Raw genomic sequence first — 23,424 nt, 5'->3', positions numbered from 1 at the left:
AGACAGTCTCAGAAGACAGAAGATTGGTAGAAGGACATTTGCACATGCAATCTTATAATACATACAGTCCCTTCCAAATAAATTTTAGCAGCTGTATCTAGAATGCTATATCTAGAATGCTATCCCAGAGCCTACCTTGGAAAATATATTCTCATTTTAAAGTTTTGTTAAAAACATGGACAAAAACAATGTCAGTATAGTCCTTTGTTACACTTCTTTGGAAAGAAATAATGTCAAACTTTCAGGAAGGCAGGAGGAATTGCACAACAAATGCCCATGCACTCAGACGTTCACTGAGTAACATTTTGCTCCATTTATTTGTCTCTCTCTAAATACATAGTTTACTTAAACCACATACAGCAACCCTAAGAATAAAAACACTCTTTCATATCTACACCACAGTTGTCAGCTTCAGGAAATTTTAGCAGTAATATAGTACTCTGCTGGGCACGTGAGTTCTGTAATATTGGCATGTAGAAAGCCAAGGCAGGAATGTTCTGAGGTTGAAGCCAGCATGGGATCATTGCAAGTTCCATGCTGGCCTGAGTTACATACAAAAGTCACATAACAAAAGCAACCAACCATCTCCACCCCTTTCCCTGAAACAAACAAAACAATCAGGCTACTAATTTCTAATCTACCATCCACATTTTGACATTTCTTTGGAAGTTTATTTTTTACAAACTGCCATAATAGTACATGATATTTTATTGCAGGATTTGATCACACTATGAACCCTGAGATTGTGTACTGGAAAAACCTATTTCTAACTGTGGTGTGGCTCAGCCCAAACACACACCTTTAATCCAAGCACTTTCTGTAAACAGGATTAAATAAAGTCAACAACTATAGGTAAAGAGGTGGAACAAGAAACAAGTTGACAGGGAGTGAACATGGGGCAGAGACTTGGCAACCATAGAGGAAGTCCAGAGGACAAATAAACAGGAGGTAGAAAGGAGGGACATCGACTTAGTAGGAAAGTCAGCTGGGTGCTTTCTCTGCCACTCTGAGGGCCCCAGCATCTGGCTCCTAGATTTTATTGATAAAAATCAAACTTTGGTATTTTGTTAAAAACAAACAAAACACCAATGTTCTGCTTACAGAATATTGCATCTAGAGGCACAGAATGCATACCAATGATCCCTCATAGGTGACAAGAGTTCTGATTAGTTGGTAATGGTCTAGTCTAGTTTTCTCACCCTTTCTCGAGTATACTAATGTACAGATATTGTTCTTTACAGTAATCGCACATCAAATTTAGCATGTGTCAACTTTTGACAAACACAACTTTATGATGGCTGCAAAATTCATTTACCAATTCTAATAATTCACTAGCCAGCAATACATCCTATCATTCTTAACCTATCAGTTTTCATTACCTGTTTCAATTAATTTCCACTCACCTCCCACCACTGTCCTCATATCGGGGTCCACAACCCCCAACTTGACTGCTAGGGTCTTCATAAACTGGGTTCCACATCCAGTTAGCATGCTACCCATAATTTTTTGGGTAATTCTTTACTTTCCAGCATATTAGTCTATCCTAGGCTCATTTTTATACTGACACTGCACTTTTGCTCTGAAATTCCTTTAGGAAGCTCTAATCCTCTTAGTGGTCAGTATTAAAACCCAGCACTTCAGCATTAGGACTGCTTTACACTGCTTCTCCCCCCCCCCCTTCATTTTTTTTTTTTTTTGGAAACAGGGTCTCTCTATGTCACCCTGGTAAATCATTACATAGACCCAGGTTGGCCTTAAACTCACAAAGATCTGCCTGACTCCCAAGAGCGTGGATCAAAGGCATACACCATTATGTCAGAACTTCAAACTTTCTTTTGGTTATATAATTGTAGAGGAATTTTAATGCATCAACATGGCTACTCAGGCTGGAATAAAGATACATCTTAATTTCAGGAGACAGAGGCAAGCAGATTTCAACCTGGTATAGAGCACATTTCAGGTAAAGAAAAGCTTAGATCTAGATGTGGTAGTATATACCTTTAATTCCAGCATCTAGGATACAGAGGCAGAGGCAATCTTTGAGTTCTGTTGAGTCAGTGAGTTGAGAGGTAGTGCAGTAGAGCTGAGCTCATGGCAGTTTAGTTCATGGAATTTAGAGGCAGTTTTACAGCGACACGTTGAAGAGAATAAGGTAGACATAGGTAAAGACTGGGAAGGAGTCAGAAGATTAGGAACAGATTGCTAGTTAGAGGCCTAGCAGAGCAATTCCGAGGCAGGGAGAGAAGTCACGTTGAATCACTCAGCTTGAAGAGAAGTTTGAGCCAGAACAGCTGAGCTGAACCAGCCAGCCAGAATTCAGAAAAAGATACAAACTGTGAGCTTATTCAAGAATGTCTCAGAGGCTGAAAACATTCTAGACCTAGGTTAGCAGAAGGGGACATTAAGCTTCAGAGACAACTAATTACATCAGGTGAACAAAAGATACTTTTATTGTAAATTCTTTTAACCTTTCTCTTTTGAATTTTTAGTCAACCGCACCCCAACAGTTGTAGTTAGTATGCCTCTATCTGCAAAGTTTTCTTTTGCCTACGGAACCTTTTACTATGTAATTTAAAAAAAAAATCTGAAACCCCAGCAATCAGGAGGCAGAAGCAGGCAGATTTCTGTATGTTCAAGGCCAACCTGGTCGACATAGTGAGTTCTAGATAAGTTGGAAGTTGCATAGTGAGACCCTCTCTTGGTGAATAGTGTGATAAAATGTGCCAAGTTTCTTTACTTTTTTAATGTTGAAGACCAAACTTAGGGCCTTGGGCATGTTGAACACACATTCTGCCAGAGTATGTACCCACTAAGCACCAGGATTTCTCCATTTACCTTTATGGGTCAACATTAGAAAAATTTCCTAAATTGTGCTACTAAAAAAGCACCTACATTTTCTTCTAGTGTTTGTACAGTTAAAGTACAGTTTGTACTTTAAATCTGAGCCAGTTAGACTTTATTCTCATGAGTGGTAAGAAGGATCTAATGTGTATTTTTAAATGGCTACCTAGTTGTTGTAATATCCTTTATTAACTCGTCTCTCATTTGAAATACTACTTTAAGTACTGGGTTTCTATCATGCACTTTTCTGTGTATTGTTGAGCTTTACCCTATAGTCACTTGTCTCTAATGACGGGGATATGTATGTTCTGGAAATTCCAACATAGGTGATTTTATTGTTTACTTTCACAAACCACACAGACTGTGTGGTTTCAGCAGGTTTCCTGATGTCTTCAGCTGTCTTCCTATCAGTTCTCAGACCCATCACTCAGTTCTCCAGAGTTAACCTTAACTGTTAGTTCAACTCTGGTCAACTTTAGAAACTTTTTTAAAAATTTGGCTATCATTATGGTGCCTAAGAATATGCCTTTCTGTCTTATCTTCCACTGTGGTCACTGTGTTTCTTCATTCCGTATACAAGGCTTTCTTGAATTTGGTATTGCTGCCTTCAATATGGAGACTCTTCAGTATCTTTGTTCTTGTTTTTCAAGCTTATAATTACAGAACAGGACATTCCTGACTGATGAGCTTAATACCCCACCACTCATTTTTCACTTTTGTAATCCTTAATTGCTTTTAATTTTGTTTCTAGATCCAGCATTCTTTTTAAAAGAGAGTGATAGGCGAGGGGCGGGGGAGGAAGGGGGTACCCTTGGGATGTAAAGTAAATAAAACTTAAATAAACCCCTGGAATCAGGTTCTCAACTATGTCGCTTTGGCTGGCCTGAAACTTGCAATATAAACCTTGAGTTCATATAGATCTGTTTGCTTCTCAAGTGTTGGGAGCACCACCATACTGAGCCCAGATCCATCACTCCTACTGGCAATACAGGCAGTGGATTCTGAATGATTAGAGGTCATGAAAGGTAGAAAAACACAGTATTAAGCCAAGTACAGGACATAAAATAGTCCAAAGCTGGAGCAAACCTGAGAACTCTGCGGTTGCTGCTGTGTATGTAACAAGGCAGTGTGCTTTACAGTGAGCTTTTAAAAATAAAATAAAGTGATACCACGAGATGAATGTACCAATCAAAATGACTAAAATTTCCCCAAACCAATACTATACTAACAACCTTCCATATTCTATGTTCAGTGTGACAAACGGAACTGCAAATACAATGCAGATGGGAATATCAAACAGCACATTGCAAAACAGTTTCCTAAAAAGTTAAAATCTCTACCACACGCTATCATCCCACTCCCATGTATTTAACATGCACAAGTAATGGTATCAAATGTCCATATCAAAGATGCACAGAAATGGTCTAAAAGTCGCACACTACAAAGAATCTAATTAGCATAAAGAGCAATCTCCAGTGTGCAAAGAGTACAAACACACAAAACGGCAACACTCAATCAACTATCAAGCACTACATACTGTATAAACTGACATAGGCTTTGTTAGAACTAGCGGCACAGGCTTGTTGGTCTCAACATCACCAGAAGAACACAGTGCTGTTGGCACAGTTTCAGCTATAGCTACACCACTAGGCAAGAAGAATTTTCAGCAGCATAATAATCTTACACGACCACTGTTGTACATGTAGTTTTATGGCACACATGACTGTGTTTCATCTGCCTTTCCTGTGGCAAGGTTCTGCTTTTATAATTTTAGAGGCTTTCTAGGGTATTCTGATGTCTAATAAGTCTAGATTCACCTTTGAGATCCTCAATGTTTTGATATTCTTTTTCCCTCCCTCCTCTGCCCAAGTGACTTTTAAATATTAATTACATCAGACTTATGCCAAAATATTAGTGTTGTTTTAATTGGGACCTTATTAAATTTATTAACTAAGGGCTGAGGATGTAATTCAGCTTAAAATGCACAAAACCTATGCTTTACTCACAACAACTCACAAACTGAGCATATCGACAAAAGCCAGCAACATTCAGCTCCCAGAGGTGTCAGGAGATTCAGAAGTTCAAGGCCATTTCTAGTTACCTAGCCAGTTTGGGGACAACTTGAGTTACATAAGACTCAAAAGCAACAGTAGAGTTTATTGACTTAGGAGGGACAGCTTGATGTTGAGATGCTATCTTAACCCTGTAACGTTTTATAGCTTGTTTCACATAGGTTTCACTTTTTTTTTCTTTCGAAGAGACAGGGCCCCATTATTTAGAACAGGTTGGACCCAAACTCAAAGAGACCTGCTTGTCTCCGCCTCCTGAGTACTGTGTAGGTATGCACATGTGAGTGCAGGTGCCACTGTAGGCTGGAGGAGCCATCTGTTGTAGATTCTGAGAACTGAAATCGGGTCCTTTGCTCCTCACTGTTGAGCATCTCTCCACTCTCAACAATTGTTAGAACAAGTTTATTTCGTGTTTGGGAGAAATGGGCACACACATATCATAGTACATATGGATGGGTCAGTTCCTCCTTTGTTCTAGAGTTCTATCAGTTTTTATAAATACAGGTTGACATCTTTTATCTTTTTGTTGTTGTTTTGTTTTTCCGAGATAGGGTTTCTCTGTATAGTCCTGACTGTGAAGGAACTTGTTCTATAGACCAGGCAGGCTGGCCTTAAACTCAGGAAATTCACCTGCCTCTGCCTCCTGAGCGCTGGGATTTTATAAAGGTAAACGTGTGAACTGCTTAAGTAGATGAAGTTTTTCAATTCCTGAAAGGGAATGTTATATGGTAAGGTTAAATATCTATGTAAAATGCTTGGGAAGTGTAAGAATTTCAGATACAAAAATGAGTTTTCTTGGGGGAAGAGGCCCAAATCTAAGCACATTAAAAATTAATTTATGTTCTGTATACATAAAAAGTATTATTATTTAAAAAAAATCGTATCTTTTGAGATATGGTTTTATTCTGTAACCCACTATGGCCTCAAACCTGTGGCAGTCTTCTTGTCTCAGAATTGGGACTACAGGAATGAGTCACTATGCCTGGCTTCTACTACTTCTTATATTATTAATTATGTAGGGTCTCAGGCAGGTCCTAAACTCATTTTGTAGACAGGCACTGAAATTATTTGTCCTGCTATAATTTCTAGAATAGTTGGGATTATAGGCCTGTTCTACAAGCCCCACTTTTTTATTTTTTTGCTTCAGACATGGTCTCACTCTATAGTTTAGGTTGGTCTTGAACTTGTGGCAATATTCCTAGTATTTGGGTGTAAACACCTAGATTAATATTTACTTTTTCTTTTTCACTTTTTTAAAGTTAGAGGTAAGACTTCTTATTTTTTTAAGATTACTTACACATCTGAACCTCTGTTTGCATGTATGCCTGCATGACAGAAGACAGCATCAGATCTCATTATAGTGAGCCACCATGTGGTTGCTGGGAATTGAACTCAGTACCCTCTGGAAAAACAGACAGTGCTCTTAACCTCTGAGCCATCTCTCCGGCCCTTCTTTTTCACTTTTAAAGACAAAGTCTGATTAGGTAAGGCTGGATGTTAACTTGGAAATCCTGACTTGGCCTTCTGAGTGTTGGTATCACAGCCATATATCACCATATACCTGGCTTTACATAGAAGTAATCTATTTTACTGCACCAATGTTTTTCTTTTTTTGAGACAGAGTCTCAACTATGTAGTCTTGGCTGGCCTGGAGTTTGCTTATGTAGACCAGGCTGGCCTCAAAAATCACAGAAATCCTCCTGCTTCTGCCCTGTATGTGTAGGGATTAAATATGCATGGCACCATGCCTGAACCCTTTCAAAAATTTTTATTTATTTTATGAGTATGAATGTTTTGCTTGCATGTATGTCTGTGCACTACTTGTGTGCCTGGTGTCTGTGGAGTCCAGAAAATGGTGTTGGCTTCCTGGAACTGGGGGGGGACAGATGAGCTCTGAGCCACCATGTAGGACCTGGGATCCAAACCTGGGTCCTGAAAAGGACAGCCAGTGCTCTCAACTGGTAAACCATCTCTCTAGCTCCCACGTCTATATTTTCACTGTGGACTATTACTTCAAGTCAAATTTTCTAACCTATGAAAAGATTAAGACTTGATTCTCACCCCATATTTCAGATGAAGAAATCAATGCTCTAAGACAGTAGGCAAGTTGCCTTAAAAATAAAATAAATGGGTGAATGAATGAATGAATTCAGAGCTAGTGCCCAACCAGTTTGCCCATTTTGTTCGTCCTTATTTTTACTACACTAAGTTCTAAATTAATACTCAAGTCAGAGTGAAAAGCATAAAGGAGCTCATAATCAAACTTAAGTGTTTCTTTAATTCATCTGGACACACATTAAATAGTTTCCTGGCAGGGCCTGGTGCACACAAAACTCCAGCCCCATGGAAGCTGATGGAAACACAAGTTCAAAGCCAGCCTAGTCTACAAAATGAGACTTTGTTTCCAAACTCCTAACTAGATTGGGAAAGTGGTAAAGCGCCTGCTGCCCAAGCACTAAAACCAAGATGGTTACAACAGCATGTTTCTAATCCCACAGCTGGTGAGTGGAGACAGGCAAATCCCTGGGGTCTTTAGTTAGACTCTGTCTCAGAATGTAAGAGGAAAACACCCAATGCCAACTTTTGAGTTCCACATACATGCATGCCTGTGTACCAGACACATAGACACAGATGTGTGAGAGAGAGAGAGGCAGGGAAAGACAGAGAGACCAAACTAGATAAACGAGTTATCAGACTTACCATAGGCCTACTGAATAACTACCTGCAGGAAAGGTGCATTTTAAACTAGCCTTCAAGAGATGAACCTAGTGATTACATTGTTTGAATATCTGCATCTCCAATTTGGAAGAGATATGGCTGGTTAAACTGACATCAAGTAAAAACAATATAAAATATTGAATGTCTCTATCCATTAGCTACATTTTAAGTGCTTAACCACCACTGTGGATGATGGCTTCCATACTAGCTAGCACAGAACACAGGGATTTCCACCACTGCAGAAAGTTCTATGCCACTCCTTCAACTATGAGAAAACTAAGGCATTTTATGCCATCCAAAAGGGCCACAGAGCTGGACAGTAGCAGCAGTGCAGCTCAAGCCTCTTCTGACAGTGTGCCCTGATTATCACTACACCCCTTTCTTACAATCTGGCTTTATTCAAGTGGACTTATAGCCATCTCACACTTCATTATCTAGCCAAGCCAGAAGAGAAACTGTAGATTTATGGGGGGGGGGGGGAATCCTTCATAAAAAGATTTATTAAGAAACAGTAAGCTGGGGCTGGAGAGATGGCTTAGAGAGGTTAAGAGCACTGGCTGCTCTTCCAGAAGTCCTGAGTTCAATTCCCAGCCACCACATGGTGGCTCACAACTATCTATAGTGAGATCTAGTGCCTCTTCTGCTGTGCGGGCACATGCAGGCAGAACATTGTATACATAATAAATAACTCTTAAAACAAAGAAACAAAAAACAGTAAGCTGCTGGGGGTGCAGTGTCAGTATCTATCTAGTACACACAAAGTCCCAGGCTCAATCTCCATCACTGTATACAATGGATATGGTGGTACATGCCTATGAACCACAATGAGTTCCAGGCCAGGAAGGAATACAGGCGACTCTATCTAAAAAAAAAAAAAAAACCCTCCAGAATAACTAGAAATAAAACATGTATTTTCAGTAAAATAAAAGTTACCTGGGACCTTTAAGAATCCCTTATTAGAAGATAAATATAAGCTTGTAACTACTTAAAATCTTTCTTCTGTACGCTTTTTATCTGTCATGTATTTGAAACCCTAAGACTAAAAATGACCTATTGCCTTTGAATTTTCTTTGGAAGGTTAAATCTTGTTGTCGTGAAATGGGGATTTTACTATATAGCCCAACCAAAGCTGTACATTCTTTCCATTGTGTGGTAAGATTAGAGGAATGCAGCGTTGTTTGGCCTAGATAGACACGGGAACAATTTTAAAGATGAAAAGATGAGAAATAAGGAGCAATTCAAAACAGCTGACTTCCCTAATTTTAGAATGTGGTTAGTCAGATCACCTGAGCACTCCAGGCTTTCAGTAATTTAGTACTTTAATGGCTATGACATCAATATGCTGTTTTTACCCATAAACTGCAATTTTCCCTTAGTTTCAATATTTCTAACATAATTTAAAATAATTTGCTTTATTTACAAAAGTAACTGAGGGACAAGGAGGAACACCCGAGTATCTGGAAGACTAAGATAATAAGATCCATATAAAGCTAACCATAAAAACACAGTAATGCCCTCTTTAAAAATAAAACCAGTTGTTCCTGTCTCGTGTTTAGAATGCAAATGCTTCCAAAGTCAGTCAAGCTATGTCATGACAGTTCACGTTTAAAGTTAGTAGAAAAAAACCTTGGACTCCATACTGACTAAAACTTTGAAGATGGGAGTAAAAAGCTATGTATATTTTCAAAGCTAGAATTCAAATCCACATTAAAACACTGAGGAGCCCTGAGAGAAAATGTTCACATGAAGTCATAAAATGGTTAAAAACCTTGGCTCGCTAGAAAACATGAACAGACACTTATTCAAGACAGCTTTTTGCCCTAATCTGCAAGACATCTGCAATCCTTGAATATGGGGTTCTATATAAATAGAAGCCACTTGTTATTCAGAGGAGGTGGTGCAAAAATCAGCTATTTTCTTTCTAAACACTCTTTGGTGTTGAGGTAAACAGTCTGAAACACCAAGAGCAAAGCAACAGCCTCTATCCTAGGGTGGGGAGGAGAAGGACGTTTGAAGAAGCCTCTGTCAGGAGGCTACTAGGAATTAGGAATATCAATGGGTGCCAATATGTATCTGCAAGTGAACAACTGACGAGTTCTGGAGTTTATTAATGTAGGGAGGATTAAAAATACTGAAAACTCAAAATTAAACATGAGAGTGTTATAAATAGCTCTTTTCATTTAAGATAGAATTCTCACAATGAGAGAGAGAGAGAGGAGACAGCTCCGAAGGTAGGCAGGTAGGTAAAGGCCCCTGCTGCCAACTTTGATGACCTGAGTTCCACACGGCAGAATGTAAGATGATTACCTCAACCTGTCCTCTGATACACACACACACACACACACACACACACACACACACACACGCTGTCCTACCCCATAAATGAACATTAAAAAAAAAAAAATTATGAGGTAGGACCTTCCCTTTTGGAGAGGGCATTATATGCAAAGACCACAAGTCAAAATGATGGGAAGGAAACATTTTGATTATTTGTCTCCAAGGTATTGAATTTATCAGCTTTAACACTATTCGATCCTTCCCCGGACCCAATTTCAGGCATTCTTATGAAAAGCGATTCAGGCAAAAGGCAAATGTACACTGACAGTCTTAAGAAGTTGGCTGGAAAACATTCCTAATCTCAAAGAGGAATACTAGGGAAACGGCCACGAAATCCCTACATAGCAATCATCTAGCTTCCCGGGGAAGAGCATCAACTATCAGCACTCATGTACGCAGCACACCTGCAACTGCCCCAGCAAAGTTTTCAGCTGGCCTTCACTTATCTCTTAACTCTCGGCCCATCCCCCTTCCTCCACTTCCCTGCTGTTCTTTCCTGGCGCACAAAATATAGGCCAATGAGCAGTGGGTGGGTGAGGAGGATGTGAGAACAAATTTGAGAAGTAAAAAAAGGGAGCAACTTAATCAGGACATGAATGAGACTGGAGGGTCGAATAAGGGCAAGCAAACGAGGATCAGGAAGACTGAAAAACAAACAAACAGAAGGCAGTTTTCCTGGGCTGTAGTGCGTGTTTCTATGTATGTAGGGTTAAGCAGAGGTCAGACTACCTACCACTCGCCAGAAGCTGGACAGGGGCAGCTGCTTTGGGTGACTTCTAGTGTCTCTTCCGACTCTGAAATGTTAGGATTTCTATTTCACAAAGGAGAACGTAAGGAGGATGGAAAGCCCACCGACTTGGAACCCTTCTGAAGCAGCAGCCTGGGCGGCTGACTCCCCGACACCACTCCTACGTCTCCCTCCCACACGAGCCCACCCCGCCCCCTTTCAACATCAGCACCTCCACGTGCAAAATGCCTCACGGCACAGGCCCCATAGCGGGCTCCCTTCCCTGCAAAGCCCCTTAAACTCTGTCTGCGCCTGCCCCCACATCCCAGAGAAGGAGGACATGAGGACACCACTCTCCCACCGTTGGCAGCTTAAAAAAAAAAAAAAAGTCTCCAATCCACTCTCTCTCTTCAGCCAGAACAAGGCTGGAGAGGGGCAGAGAGAAACTTTCTTCTCATTTCTTTTCTCCCTAAGAGCAGTAAGAGAGAACCCCAAGTCAGGGGTTGAGGGGGGAGGGGAACTCCTGAACGTTTAACGGCCAGTAGGGGGAGGGGAGCTCCGGAGATGGAGGGGGCGTGGGATGAAGCAGCAGGCCCGCGAGCGGGGTCCCGGAGCTGCGGGGTTCCTGGGGCCGGGCAGCTGCAGGCGTCCCCCCCCCCACCTGGCACACAAAGCGGCTGCTGCGCTCGGCTCTCACCAGATCCTTTGTGTTTTCCATCAGGGCCTCATGGGTAGGGGCCGTCCGTGCTCCCCGAGCCCGCGGCGCCCCCTCCCCCCCGAGCAGGGGGCGGGCGCCTCTCCCCGGGACTGCGGCGACTACACTGGGGGGGACCCCCAGCTGGACCCGGGCCAGTGGCGGCGGCGGCAGCCCCCGGATTTCCCCCCTTTTAACTCGGGTGGCCCCAGGATATCAACAACATTAGCATAGCCCTCCCTCCCCAGCGCGCCTGCGCCGTGACCCGCGCCCCGATTGGCCCACTTCCCCACGTACCCTCCTCTCTCCCCTCCAGCGTGGGACCCTCTGCAGGCTCCGTACTCTAAGGACCGTACCAAGAGCAGCAGGCGATGAGGTAATGAGGGCTCGCGGCAGGGCGCGGGGCTCAGAGTCCGCAGGGAGACAAGTTCCTTTCGGCCGCTTTCATTTGTCCTCCGGACGTCTTGGGTCCCTTCCAGTAGGTTGCCTCTGAGAAGTTGTGTCGGGGAAAATTTCCACTCCAGTCACGCCGCTTCCCCCTACACCCGGAAGATTGGCCTTCCCAGAGGAACTCCCACACGGGGCGGGGCCGCCGGGCGGAGTGGGAGTGACGTAGCGCGTGAGTGCCGGTCACGTGGCGCGCGGCGGCGCAGCCTCCTTCCGGCTCCCCGGGGCCGGGCCGCGGCGACGGGCAGGAAGCGCTGGCACATGCGCAGTGGCGCTCCACGTGAACGTGTGCGTTTCTCCTCAGACCCGAGGATGCCGCCCGAACGCCGGAGCCGGACGAAGGCAGCTCGGAGAGCCGGCGCGACGCCGGGGAGGAAAGCCAGACCCGGGAGCGGCAGGACGCCCCGGAAGTCCGCCGGTTCATCCCAACGGACGCAGCCGGCCGGGCCGAGGGCGGCCCCTAGCGCGGTCACCGCGGCGGCGGCGGCGGCGGCGGAGGAGGAGGAGAGCCGGCTCCGGCAGCGGAACCGCTTGACGCTCGAAGACTTGGACAAGCCGGCCGCCGAGCGGTGCCTGGAGCAGCTTGTCTTCGGCGACGTCGAGGGCGACGAGGACGCGCTGCTGCGGCGGCTGGGGAGCTCGCGGGTGAGGGAAGGCCTGCTCGCCGAGCGGGCGCACGCTCCGGAGCCGGGCGCGCGGCGGGAGGCGAGGCCCCGGGGGCGGAGCCTGGGGGGGGACCTGTGGCGCCGGGCGCTCAGGTGGGAGGGACCGGCGACCGCGGGCGCCGAGGGGCGCCGGGGCGCTCTCCGCCTCCGGCGCTGGGGCCTGCGAGCCGGCGAGGGCGGAGACGCTGCCTTTCTCCGCCCCGAAGGGGCTGCCGCACCTCGCGTCCAGCAGGCGCTCAGCTGCCGGCTTGATTTGCAGTGGGGTCGGGCATCTTGGGGTGCTGGTACCCTCTGCTGGAACCACGGCGGTGGGCTTTTGGTCACCTGTCGCGGTTCCATTTCGTGGATGGAACCGATACGTGGACAGAAAGCTTAAAGCTTGCGTTTTAATATTTCCACGCCCAACTTTTGAGAATGATCAGTGTATTCATTTCTAGCATTTCTTCGGAATCTTACTCTTCGTAGCAATTGCAGATCCTTCGTGATTGGTGATTTCTGCACTGTCATTACTTTTCTTCTGTATTAACTAAGATAGTGAACCTCGGGCATTGTCCTAGGCACAGGAAGGAGACACAGCACTGGAGAAAGCCAACAAAACCCCCTCCTCACTTGGAGCTTGTGTTGGTGGAGAAGAAAAATGACAACATTTGGGAAAGGGAATTAAATGTTTATGAAGGAGACCTCTTTTAGATGGGGTGGTAGAAAGCCTCAACGAGATTCAGTGTTTGCTGAATTAACCTTTTGTGTGCGTGTTTCGATGGAAAGCTGCAGCAGTCTCCTTTGGGAGGTGGAGAACAGTTCTGTATCTGAAGGAATCCTTTGTTGGGCTCTGAAAGATCTTGTATCAGAAGTGTAGGACTACGAGGACACTGTGGGTTGGGGAAAAGCTCAGCTCATTTCAAGGGGATCATTTTCACTTACGTGTTTGTTTTTGAGAGCTATTTCTGAGTGCGCTGTAAGTTTTAGGGAGGTCAAAACTAAGCACATAGAACAAAAGATCTTCCTAATTTGGCTGTGAAACACAGATTATGTTGTGTGGGATTCTAGACATCGTGGGTTCAGTAATAAAGTTTTGATGTTTGCTCTTTATCTGTCCACTTACCTTTTCCCCTTGTCTGCTGTGGTCTTTAGCTTTCAGTGTTCTTGTCTCTGTGTGGCTGTCCCATCCTGCTTTGCCCCCTGTTCTCCTCCCCCTAGTGGGTCTGCTCTTTCCATCTTTCTCCTTCAGCATGTGCTACGTGGTATTCCATCACATTATTTCCTCAGCAGACCAGAAAAGCAGAACATTCTACAAGCCATCTAGGTGTTATGGGGTTGGTGTCTGCCACTACCTCAGAGGAAAATCGCAGTGACCACTACCTCAGAGGAAAATCGCAGTGACCTGAAGTTGGTTTGTCTCTGTAGGGACAACTGCATGGAAGCTCAGATGACTCGGAAGTGGAAAATGAAACGAAAGATAATCTTCCTCAGAAGAAGAAGCCAGTTTGGGTGGATGAAGATGATGAGGAAGAGGAAATGTAAGTTACCAATTCCATTCAGAATCCCCCTGACACTTTAAAAGTTAATTTGGAGATTTTTACAAATGATTGACTTGGAAAGTATGATTATATGAAAGCTCAGGAGAAAGGTGGTTATGATTCTGTATCTGAGAGAAAGGCACTGTTATATTGAGTGGTCATTCACTGTCTCTTAAGTGCTGGATATACTGCCTAAGTAATCATTGGTGTTTCCTCTTAGCATGCCTTTCTAACTGGACAGTTGGAAGCTACTTTGTAAAATGAGGGTAAGAAAAGTAACTATAGCACAAGGCCATTGGATTAAATGATACATATAGAATTTCTAGCATGGTGCCTGAAACTGAGAGCTTCAAATAAAGCTAGCACACTGTATTTAATATGAGCATATACTGCATATTCACTTTAAATAATAGTTTTACTTTTTCTTTGTAAAGCTGTATTGGAAGGGAAGTTGTCCCTTGTACAAAACAAATACAAATTTACTAAACAAATGATCTTTTTTCTATTTAAGAATACCAGCATAAAATTTTTATGAATAAAGTTTTTTTGTAGTTGTAATTAATTTCTTAAAGGTTATTTGGGGGTAGTGTTTGATCAGAGACTAAAGGTTTATCTTCTTCCTATAAAGTGTGGATTTCAATCTTTTAAAAATATAATCAGTGAGGGTTTTCATTGTTTTGCAGACTTTCTTAGTTTGATGATAAAACAATTTTGTTGCGCCAAATTGATAGGTGTTATATGTGTGTACTATATATGTTTTTTTATTTTTATTTATTAGAGGTTTTGTTTTTGTTTTTTGATATAGGGTTTCTTTGTGTAGCCTTGGCTCTCCTGGACTTGCTTGGTCGACCAGGCTGTCCTTGAACTCCCAGAGATCCACCTGCCTCTACCTCCCTGAGTGCTGGGATTATAGGCATAAGCCACCACACCTGGCTTAGAGATCTTATTGTCTCAGATTTCTTACATGCTAAGGATTTCAAACTTTTATTTGCTATAGATTGAACCCAGGTCTATACATGCTAAGCATAAAGTTGCTATTGCCCTTTAAAATTCCCTCCTCCATATTTACTGCATATTTTCTTTCACCTTTTTTTTTCCTTTCCTTTTTGTTTTTTGAGACAAGGTTTTTCTGTATAGACCAAGCTGGTCTCTAACTCAGAGACCTGCCTGCTTCTGCCTCCTGAGCGCTGAGATTAAAGGCGTGGGTCACTGCCATACTTCTTACACCTGACTTTGTCACTTCTTTTGCACAGAGATTTTCAAGTTTCAGATAGTCAGACCTTTGAGTCATTTAAAATATGCTTGTTCTTTATTTCAGAGTTGATATGATGAACAATCGGTTTCGGAAAGATATAATGAAAAATGCCAGCGAAAGTAAACTTACAAAAGATAAGCTTCAAAAGAGGCTTAAAGAAGAGTAAGTATCCTTTTTTCTGTGATATACCAAGAGGTGAATAAACAGCTGTTTGTTTATCTTTGCTTTGTTTTTGGCTGTAACAGCCGAAAAGTCATATACAATGTTAGGCATGTGTGAATTTATTATTTATTTATTATTATTATATGTATCTTTATATATAGATATACACACATACCATGAAAAGTAGGTATTACGGTGACTCATGTAAGTATTTGAGTATTTGTATTTTTAGTTTGTGAGAGAGAGATGTGGATAATGTGACACTTAATGCCTGAATTTCTCAGTGTGTGTCAGTCACCGTAAGATTAAGGAGACTTTCTTGCATAGTCAGTGTCATACCTAAGAAAGTAGTAGCTAACCAGTCATTATCAAGTTCTTTTGGCTCTTACTCTAAACCAACATACTTTTAAAACTTTATTGCTTTTTTTTTCTTTTTTTTTTTTTTTTTTTTTTTTTTTTTAACATGATACTGATTTTGCTACCTTTTTTTTTTTTTTCCCCAACATTCACTATTGTGTGTGTCTTTCTGGAGTCAGTTCTTTCCTTCCACCATGTGGGTGCCAGAGATTGAACTTAAGTCATTAGGCTTAGTGGCAAGTATAGCCCAAAGAAGTCTTAAATCGTCTTCTCCAGGCTCTTATGGCCCAGGATGGTCTTAGACTCACTATATAGCTAAAGATGATCTTGAACTTTGATTCTTCTGCCTCCATTTTCCAAGTGATGGGAGTATAAATATGTGGAACCACACCTGTTTTTATATGGTACTGTGAATTGGGTTCAGGCCCTATGTATAATAGGACTTTAATAATAAAATTTCAAATATAGTGTTTTTTTTAATTTAATTTTTAAATTTTTGCTTTTTGAGATGTGGTCTTTTTGTGTATGTACTGCTAGCTATCCTAGAGCTTGTTGTGTAGACCAGGCTGTCCTCAGACTCCTGCGTCAGTCTCCTGAGTGCTGGGATTAAGTGTGTGCCACCATGCCTGGCCCAGTTAGTGTTTTACAAAAATCCTTCTGGCGTGCTGGGTAAGCACTATATTTCTGAGGATATATACTGACACTATACTATTCCTGCCTGTCCCTTCCTTTATTTTGAGACAGACTTTTCCTTAGTTGACCAAGATGGCACCTGGGATTCCCTCTAGTATTTGTAGGTTTCATACTTAATATCCTCTTCCCCTAGCCTCCCATACAGTTGCCATTACAGAGCTGTGCCACTGGGCCTGAATGAGACTGGTGAATTTTTTTGTATTCTAGTCATTTGTTTTCAGACATATTTCTTTCAAACATGTTGTTTATGAATCTTTGTATTCTGGCATTGGTTTATAACTACAAAGAAAATACGTAGTTCCAAATGTCTATAATGAACTGGTAAGAGCAACCTTACCAGTAATGAATGTAAATTGAACAACAAATATGGATTGAGGAGCAGTGTATCTAGTGCTGGTTTCTGTGGACAGAAGTTCCTGATTTTGCAGCATAGAGAGCTTGGGAGCATTCTGTGTGAGTAAATCCTGCTTTTTGTTTTTAAAGGTACTAATTTTGGAAGAGATTTTATATATACTCTAAAGGGTGGTCAAATCCATCTAGAGTCAGTGTTACCACAGGATCTTTGTTTTTCTTAGATTCCAGCATGCCATGGGAGGAGTACCTGATTGGGCAGAGACTGGGAGCAAGCGGAGAATGTCTTCAGATGGTGAGTGTTGATGTCTCTAAGCTATTAAGTTTCTGTGTTATGATTTTATTGGAGTTTTCCCAGGCTTTTAAAAATGATCTGTTTTAAATGAGCCTTCCTCATTTATGTTGGATTTAAAGTCTGCTATTTCTCTGAGGGAAGTCCCTGTTTTTGATAGCATAGACTTATTTAATACAGGTTGGGCATCCTAGGCTGAAACTTGAAATGTTTTAGAATGTAAAACTTTTGGAGCACTGGCTTTTTGAAGCCAGGAGTGGGAAATTATATACTATGAAACTGTTGAATTATCAGAAATATCAGTAAAATCAGGCAGTATGTAAAAGGTATATATGAAACAAATGAATTTCATGTTTAGCTTTGGGTCATTCCTGAGTTACTTTATCATATATATGCAGGTACTTGGAACCTATGCTCCAAAACACTTCTGGTCCTAAGCATTTCAGACAAGGGATAGTCAACCTGTAGCATCTTATTTACTGTAAAGAAAATAGAGGGTAGATGAATTTTGTTGCTTTCTTGACAGTACTGTTTTATTTTAGGGCATGAGATTAAGGAAAAATGAGTAGCACTTGGTTCAGGGCCCTTTCTGAAGATACCTGTAACTAAGCTGGCTGTCCACCCAGAAAAGGGACATCTGTCACTGGAGCAGATGTCAGACCAAGCCCAGATGATAATATAGAAACTGCAGGTTTTTAGATTGCCTGTGTTATCAAATATTTCCTACTTTAAACTCTGAGTTTAGATTCTATAAATAGGTGGTTTTAATCAAGATCTCATTTGTGTGCAGTTATAAAACAGAATTAAAATCTATTATATATCTTCAAACTTATTAACTTCTTTTTATTGGCTTCACCTGGAAGTGATACATACTACTCGTGCATGCTTCAGACAGGATTTTGCCAGGAAACTGAGTGAGCTCTATAGACCAAAGTGGTCTTGAGCTTACAGAGATCCGCCTGCCTCTGCCTCTGCCACTGGAGTGCTGGGGTAGGCTCAGGCCACTTGTATTTTCCCTGTACTGTAGTCTGGATTTTTTTTTTTTTTTTTTAATCTGTCAGCCAATTTTGGGACACTGTTAAAAACATCCATTGGAGGCTAAATTTTTAATTACTGTGTTCTAGAATTTCCATTTGGTTATTTTTTGTTATTTTGGGACAGAGTTTCATGAAGTTTATGCTGGTCTTGAACTCAGATGGCTTGTGGCAACCAGTTCTCTTCTTCTGCCATGTGGATCCTGGGCATGAAACTGATATAAGACTTAGCCATCTTATTAGCCCTCACTGAGGTGCTTATGCACCATTGGCTGGCGTTGATCTTGCTTTTCATAGTGTTAAGCTATATCTCTGTCTGCCCTGTTGCTATTTGCCATAATTATGAGTTGCTCTTTTTAAATGAAATGCTGGCTTTTTTTAAACTTGATCTTCTTTCATCTTAGTATCCATCTGTGTATGAGTCTTCCTTCCCAGGAAAGCTTTAATTTTACTATATATATATAAAGTGCAGTGTCATCTTTTTTTGTGTGTGTGTGTGTTTTGCTTTTACCATTTTCAGCTCAAAAAGCAGTTGAGATTGAGAAGCTAGGATGGGAGTTGGATTTAGAAAAAGAGAAGTTTGGGTTAGTGAAGGGCCTTCTGATTGATTCTAAAGATTAGCTTTGTGGGTTTATCTGACTCAGATGAAAGTGAAGAGGATGAAGATGATTTGTTGCAAAGGACTGGGAATTTCATATCCACATCCACTTCTCTTCCAAGAGGAATCTTGAAGGTGAGAGTTACTGAAATTGGGACCTGTCCAGTTACTGACCTATGAAAACCAGTCTGCTTTCTATGGATACCATACAACTATGGATACCGCTTGTATGTTGGTTTTTTGCTGTCATTTTGCTTTAATAAGTATTTGTTAGGTTTTTCTTTTGTAGAAATAATGGGGAGCTACTTAAGTATGTCCTACTTACTGCTTATAGGGACCCTGTTTGGTTTCTATGGGTAGTAGTCTCCTGCTGCCATCTCAGTCAGCCTGCTTCAGTGGTTATGTGACTGGGCTCTCTGTGTCCACTGTAAATCATCCTGAACTGTTGTTTTTAAACAAAACCCCAAACAATCTATTTTACCAATAAGGACTCAGGAGCCAGATGCTGTGGTGAAAGCCTGTTAGCTTAGAGAGGCAGAGAAAGCATCCAGCTGATCTTCCTGCTCAGCTGACTTGTCCCAGAAGGAAAAAGTCCCTTCTTTTTCTCCACGATGTCTTAAAAATCCTTTAACCCAAAGTCCCTCTTTTCTACTTCTGTGTGTCTTTTTCTCCTCCTCTCTCTCTCTCTTTTTTTTTCCCCCATGTTCACTCCCTGTCAACTGGTAGCCTGCTCTGCTTCTTGACCTATGGTTGACTTTACTTAATCCTGTTTACAGGAAAGTCTTGGTTAAAGGTGTGTACTAGGGCTGAGCTATACCACAACTGGAAACAGGTTTTTCTTGTATATAGTCTTGGGGTTCACAATGTGATCAAAATATCCTGCAATATCCCACAATAACTGTTCTTACTATAGTAATACTAGAGGGAGCTTTTTATTTACTTATCTGTGTATGTCAGGGAATATGCATATGAGTCTAGGTATTTCCAGCCAAAGGGGGGCATTATACCACTGGAGCTGGAATTACAGTTGGCCGTGAGCTGTTTGGTATGGGTGCTGGGAATTGGACTTGGATCTTCTGCAAGAGCACTGTGTAGCCACTTTTAAAAATAGTCTCAGGTCAATATCACTTACTTTTTAAAACCTCCTGTGTTTTTGTCCTTCGTGGTCGTATGCCCACATCCTCAGTTTCTTCTCAGACTTCTTTTATCTGATTTGTTACTCAGGCCTAGACAGGCCTTTGTGTTTCATAAATATACTGGGTCCTTTCTTGCCTTTGAACCTTGTCTCTTGTTTTCTTCTGCCTTCACCTTCCTTGGGCACTGCTATGGTGTGTCCTTGTCTCTTCCCGGTAGCATTTTGGTGCTTTGTTTACCTGCACCCTGTCTAACTATTAACTGTAGTGACCAAGTGCTTCTCCAGCACAGTGCTTCAGCCAGATATCTGTCAAGTTAAACCTGTGTAAGAAACAGTGTTCTTTCTATAAAATGCTGTGTTTATGGAGATGGGGCAGAGGAAGTAGTAGTATGTAAGTTACAGTTAGACAAGAATGACACTTGCTGTCCCTGCTTGCTCCCTGTTGTTCTGTTGCTTGAAGTTGAAACACCTCTACTGTAAAGGGCACCATGCCTCTGACTGACATGCTTGTTCTGTGGCACACATATCCATGCTCACACACCATTCATATACACAATACAAATGAGAAATGAATGAAGCTCCATTTAAAAAGAACACATTTAATTTCAGTGATTCTGAACACAAGCAATGCTTGCTTGTTCCTCAACGAAGTTTTAACGTGTGTGTACAGGCAGCTGCGAATAGTCCAAATGACATAAGAGATCACCATCATTTTAAACTAGTCATGTGTGTCCTAAGTGGAATATAGAAATCAATATGGACTCGAAGAACTGTGGGGCCAGTGACATTGATCTTGTTTTACTTACATCAAAGTAGGCATTTTAAGTAAAATTTCTCTGCAAGTGTTGGTCTCTTAACCAAGACACCTCTTTGGGGCATTATTTTATACTAGTACTCAAAAAATATTTAGTAAATTTAGACTTTCATGTGTAGAAAGGTATATCCGACTGTTGATTACCATGACAAAATATCTGAAAGAACAGCTTAGAGAGAGGAGAGATTTATTTTGGTTATTTTCACACGTTTTTGTTTTTGTTTTTGTTTTTTTTTTTTGTTGTTGTTGTTGTTTTTTTTGAGACAGGGTTTCCCTTTGTAGCCTTGGCTGTCTCAGAGTTACCTCTGTAGACAAGGCTGCCTTAGAACTCAGCTATCTACCTTCTTCTGTCTGTGCTGGGATTTAAAGGCATGTATCACCATGGTTAGCTCCAGTTTCAGAGTTTTGAGCCCATGGTCTGCTGGTATGTTTGTTTCTGGGCTGTGGTAGGGAAGAACATCATGTTGAGGGCATAGAGTGGCCGGGAAGCAGAGAGACTACAGGTAGAGTCAGGGAAAGTATAGTCTCAGGAACATCCCCCCAGTGACCTTTCCTGCAGTTAGGCTTTTCCTCAAGGGTTTCCAGCTACTTCCGTGATAATAAAGAGTATCGGGCTAGAGCCTTAGCAAAAGGCTTTAGTGATTCAACCTTCACTTCAGAGATGGTGCAGTGGATTCTGTGTAGTAAAGTGACTTGCTAACTGGTCCTCTGGTTACAGTTTAGTTCTGCATCATAGACGACAATGTTTTTTTCTTCTTTCTCTAAGCCAGTGGTTCTCAACCTTCCTAATGCTTTGACTCTTTAACATAGTTTGTTCTTCATGTTTTGATCCCTAGCCATAAAATTATTTTCATCGCTACTTCATAACCGTAATGTTAATACGGTTACAAATTTAATGTAAATATCTGATATACCATCTCTGTGAAAAGGTAGTCCAGCCCCAAACTCACAACCCATAGGTTGAGAAAGCAGCCTGAAGTGATGCTAACCCAGTTGACGTGATGAAATTCCAGCTTTGTATTTCCACAGATGAAGAACTGCCGGCCTGCCAATGCTGAACGGCCGACCACTGCTCGAATATCATCAGTGCAGTTCCATCCTGGTGCACAGGTGGTGATGGTCTCTGGGGTAGATAATGCTATCTCATTGTTTCAGGTATGCATTTCTAAATGAAATCTTGTAGTGAGTACAGAGTACAGGGTCTGTGGAAATAACCAAAGGAAACATTCATACTCTTACAGGTTGATGGCAAAACAAACCCTAAAATCCAGAGCATCTATTTGGAAAAGTTTCCAATCTTTAAGGCTTGTTTCAGTGCTAACGGAGAACAGGTTTTAGCCACAAGTATGCACAGCAAGGTTCTTTATGTCTATGATATGCTAGCTGGAAAGCTAACTCCTGTACACCAAGTGAGAGGTAAGACTTCTGCTGAACACACGGTCGGTCATTCTTATTTACCCCTTCTCCCAACCTGAATTTACCAGTATTTATAACTACTCTTTTATCCCAGGGGTGTGTGTGTGTGTGTGTGTGTGTGTGTGTGTGTGTGTGTGTATGTGTGTATGAGAGAGAGAGACAGAGACAGACATTCAGTCAGTCTGTCTTCCTGTGCATCTCTCATTACCCTCAGATTCACAGATTCATCTGCCTCTGCCTCCCAAGTCTTTTATGGAGATACCCAGTTTTCTATAAAGTAAGAATTTGTTTAGTTAATAGTATTTGGCAGTTGTCTTGTGTTGAGGAAATAGGCTTGAATAAAACCAGTGAATGGCTAATTAAACACTTAGGGTAAGTTCATAATTTACAAGTAAACATTCCTTCTAGAGCACAGATGCTATTGTTTGGCTTTATTTATACTTGTTAATTAATTGATTTTTTTCTTTATTTGGTATTTTTGTTTATTTGTGTTGGGGTCCAAACCTAGGCCTTTTTTGCTTATAGGCTAGGATTCTACTGCTGAGCTAAGCTCTAGCCCCTGATACTCTATTTTAAAAAAACATTTTTTAGATGATTTTATTTTATGTGTATGAATGTTTTGCCTGCCTGTATATAGTGCACCGTGTGCATGCCTGGTGCCTGCAGAGGTAAAAAGAAGATCTCCTGGAACTGGAGTGACACAGATGGTTGTCATTCTCCATGTAGGTGCTGGGAACTGAACTTGGGTCTTCTGCAAGAACAAGTGCTCTTAACTGCTGAACCTTCTCTCTAGTCCCTCCCCTTTATTTAAAATGTCTTCCGTTCTTTTCATTCCCTGTCTTCCTTTCCTTTCTTTTTCTTTTCCTCTTCCCATTTTCCTTTCTTCTTTTCCTCCCTTTCTTTCCTTCCTAAACTTCCTCCCTCTCACTTTTCTCCCTTCTTTCCCCCTTCTTCCTTTCCTTCCCGTCTCTTTTTTTTTCTTTCTCTTTACTTTTTTTCTTTCTCTTTTTCCTCCCTCTCTTTCTTCCTTCTTTTTTCTTCCTTTCTTTTTTTTGGGTACTTTTTCCCCTTTGTACACCGCATATGTAGCCTGGTGGCTGCAGATACTAGAGGAAGAAGTCTGATTCCCTGGAACTGCAGATACAGATTGTTGTGAACCACCATGTGTGTGCTAGGAACTGAACCTGAACCTGGGTCCTTTGGGAGATCATCCAGTGCTCTTAACTGCTGAGCCATCATCTCTTCAAACTCCCTCCCCCCCCCCATACTTGTTTAACGTTAGCAGTTAAAGTGGTAAAATGG

At 41.8% G+C, this 23,424-nt stretch overlaps 2 protein-coding genes across 8 annotated transcripts in view; one reads left to right on the top strand and one right to left on the bottom strand.

The window, feature by feature from the left end:
* The window catches only part of Mbtd1 (mbt domain containing 1), a 52,965-nt gene extending 41,033 nt beyond the window's left edge, over positions 1-11,932 (bottom strand). For 2 of the 7 annotated variants that reach the window (XM_055613050.1, XM_055613052.1), the window contains exon 1: positions 11,684-11,932. The gene's annotated coding sequence lies outside the window, so the exon portion shown is untranslated. Of the gene's footprint in view, positions 1-10,698; positions 10,760-11,389; positions 11,562-11,683 lie in introns of those variants that run through there. The other 5 variants (XM_055613051.1, XM_055613054.1, XM_055613049.1 and 2 more) reach the window with 4 other exon arrangements.
* Positions 11,933-12,082: 150 nt separating this feature from the next.
* On the top strand, positions 12,083-22,122 carry LOC129681176 (U3 small nucleolar RNA-associated protein 18 homolog; the record flags this gene model as incomplete). Its single annotated transcript, XM_055613058.1, is given in 7 exon segments — positions 12,083-12,478; positions 13,903-14,015; positions 15,334-15,432; positions 17,058-17,128; positions 18,804-18,892; positions 21,736-21,861; positions 21,948-22,122. Coding segments are annotated over 7 exon segments (1,057 nt in total), but the record flags the coding sequence as incomplete, so codon positions are not given.
* Between the last annotated feature and the right edge of the window lie 1,302 nt (positions 22,123-23,424).

This window comes from Psammomys obesus, unplaced genomic scaffold (assembly GCF_907164565.1).
Source record: "Psammomys obesus unplaced genomic scaffold, mPsaObe1.curated_primary_1811, whole genome shotgun sequence".
NCBI lineage: Eukaryota > Metazoa > Chordata > Mammalia > Rodentia > Muridae > Psammomys > Psammomys obesus.
The sequence above is the reverse complement of the archived record's forward strand: the minus strand, read 5'-3'. Positions and strand labels throughout refer to the sequence as shown.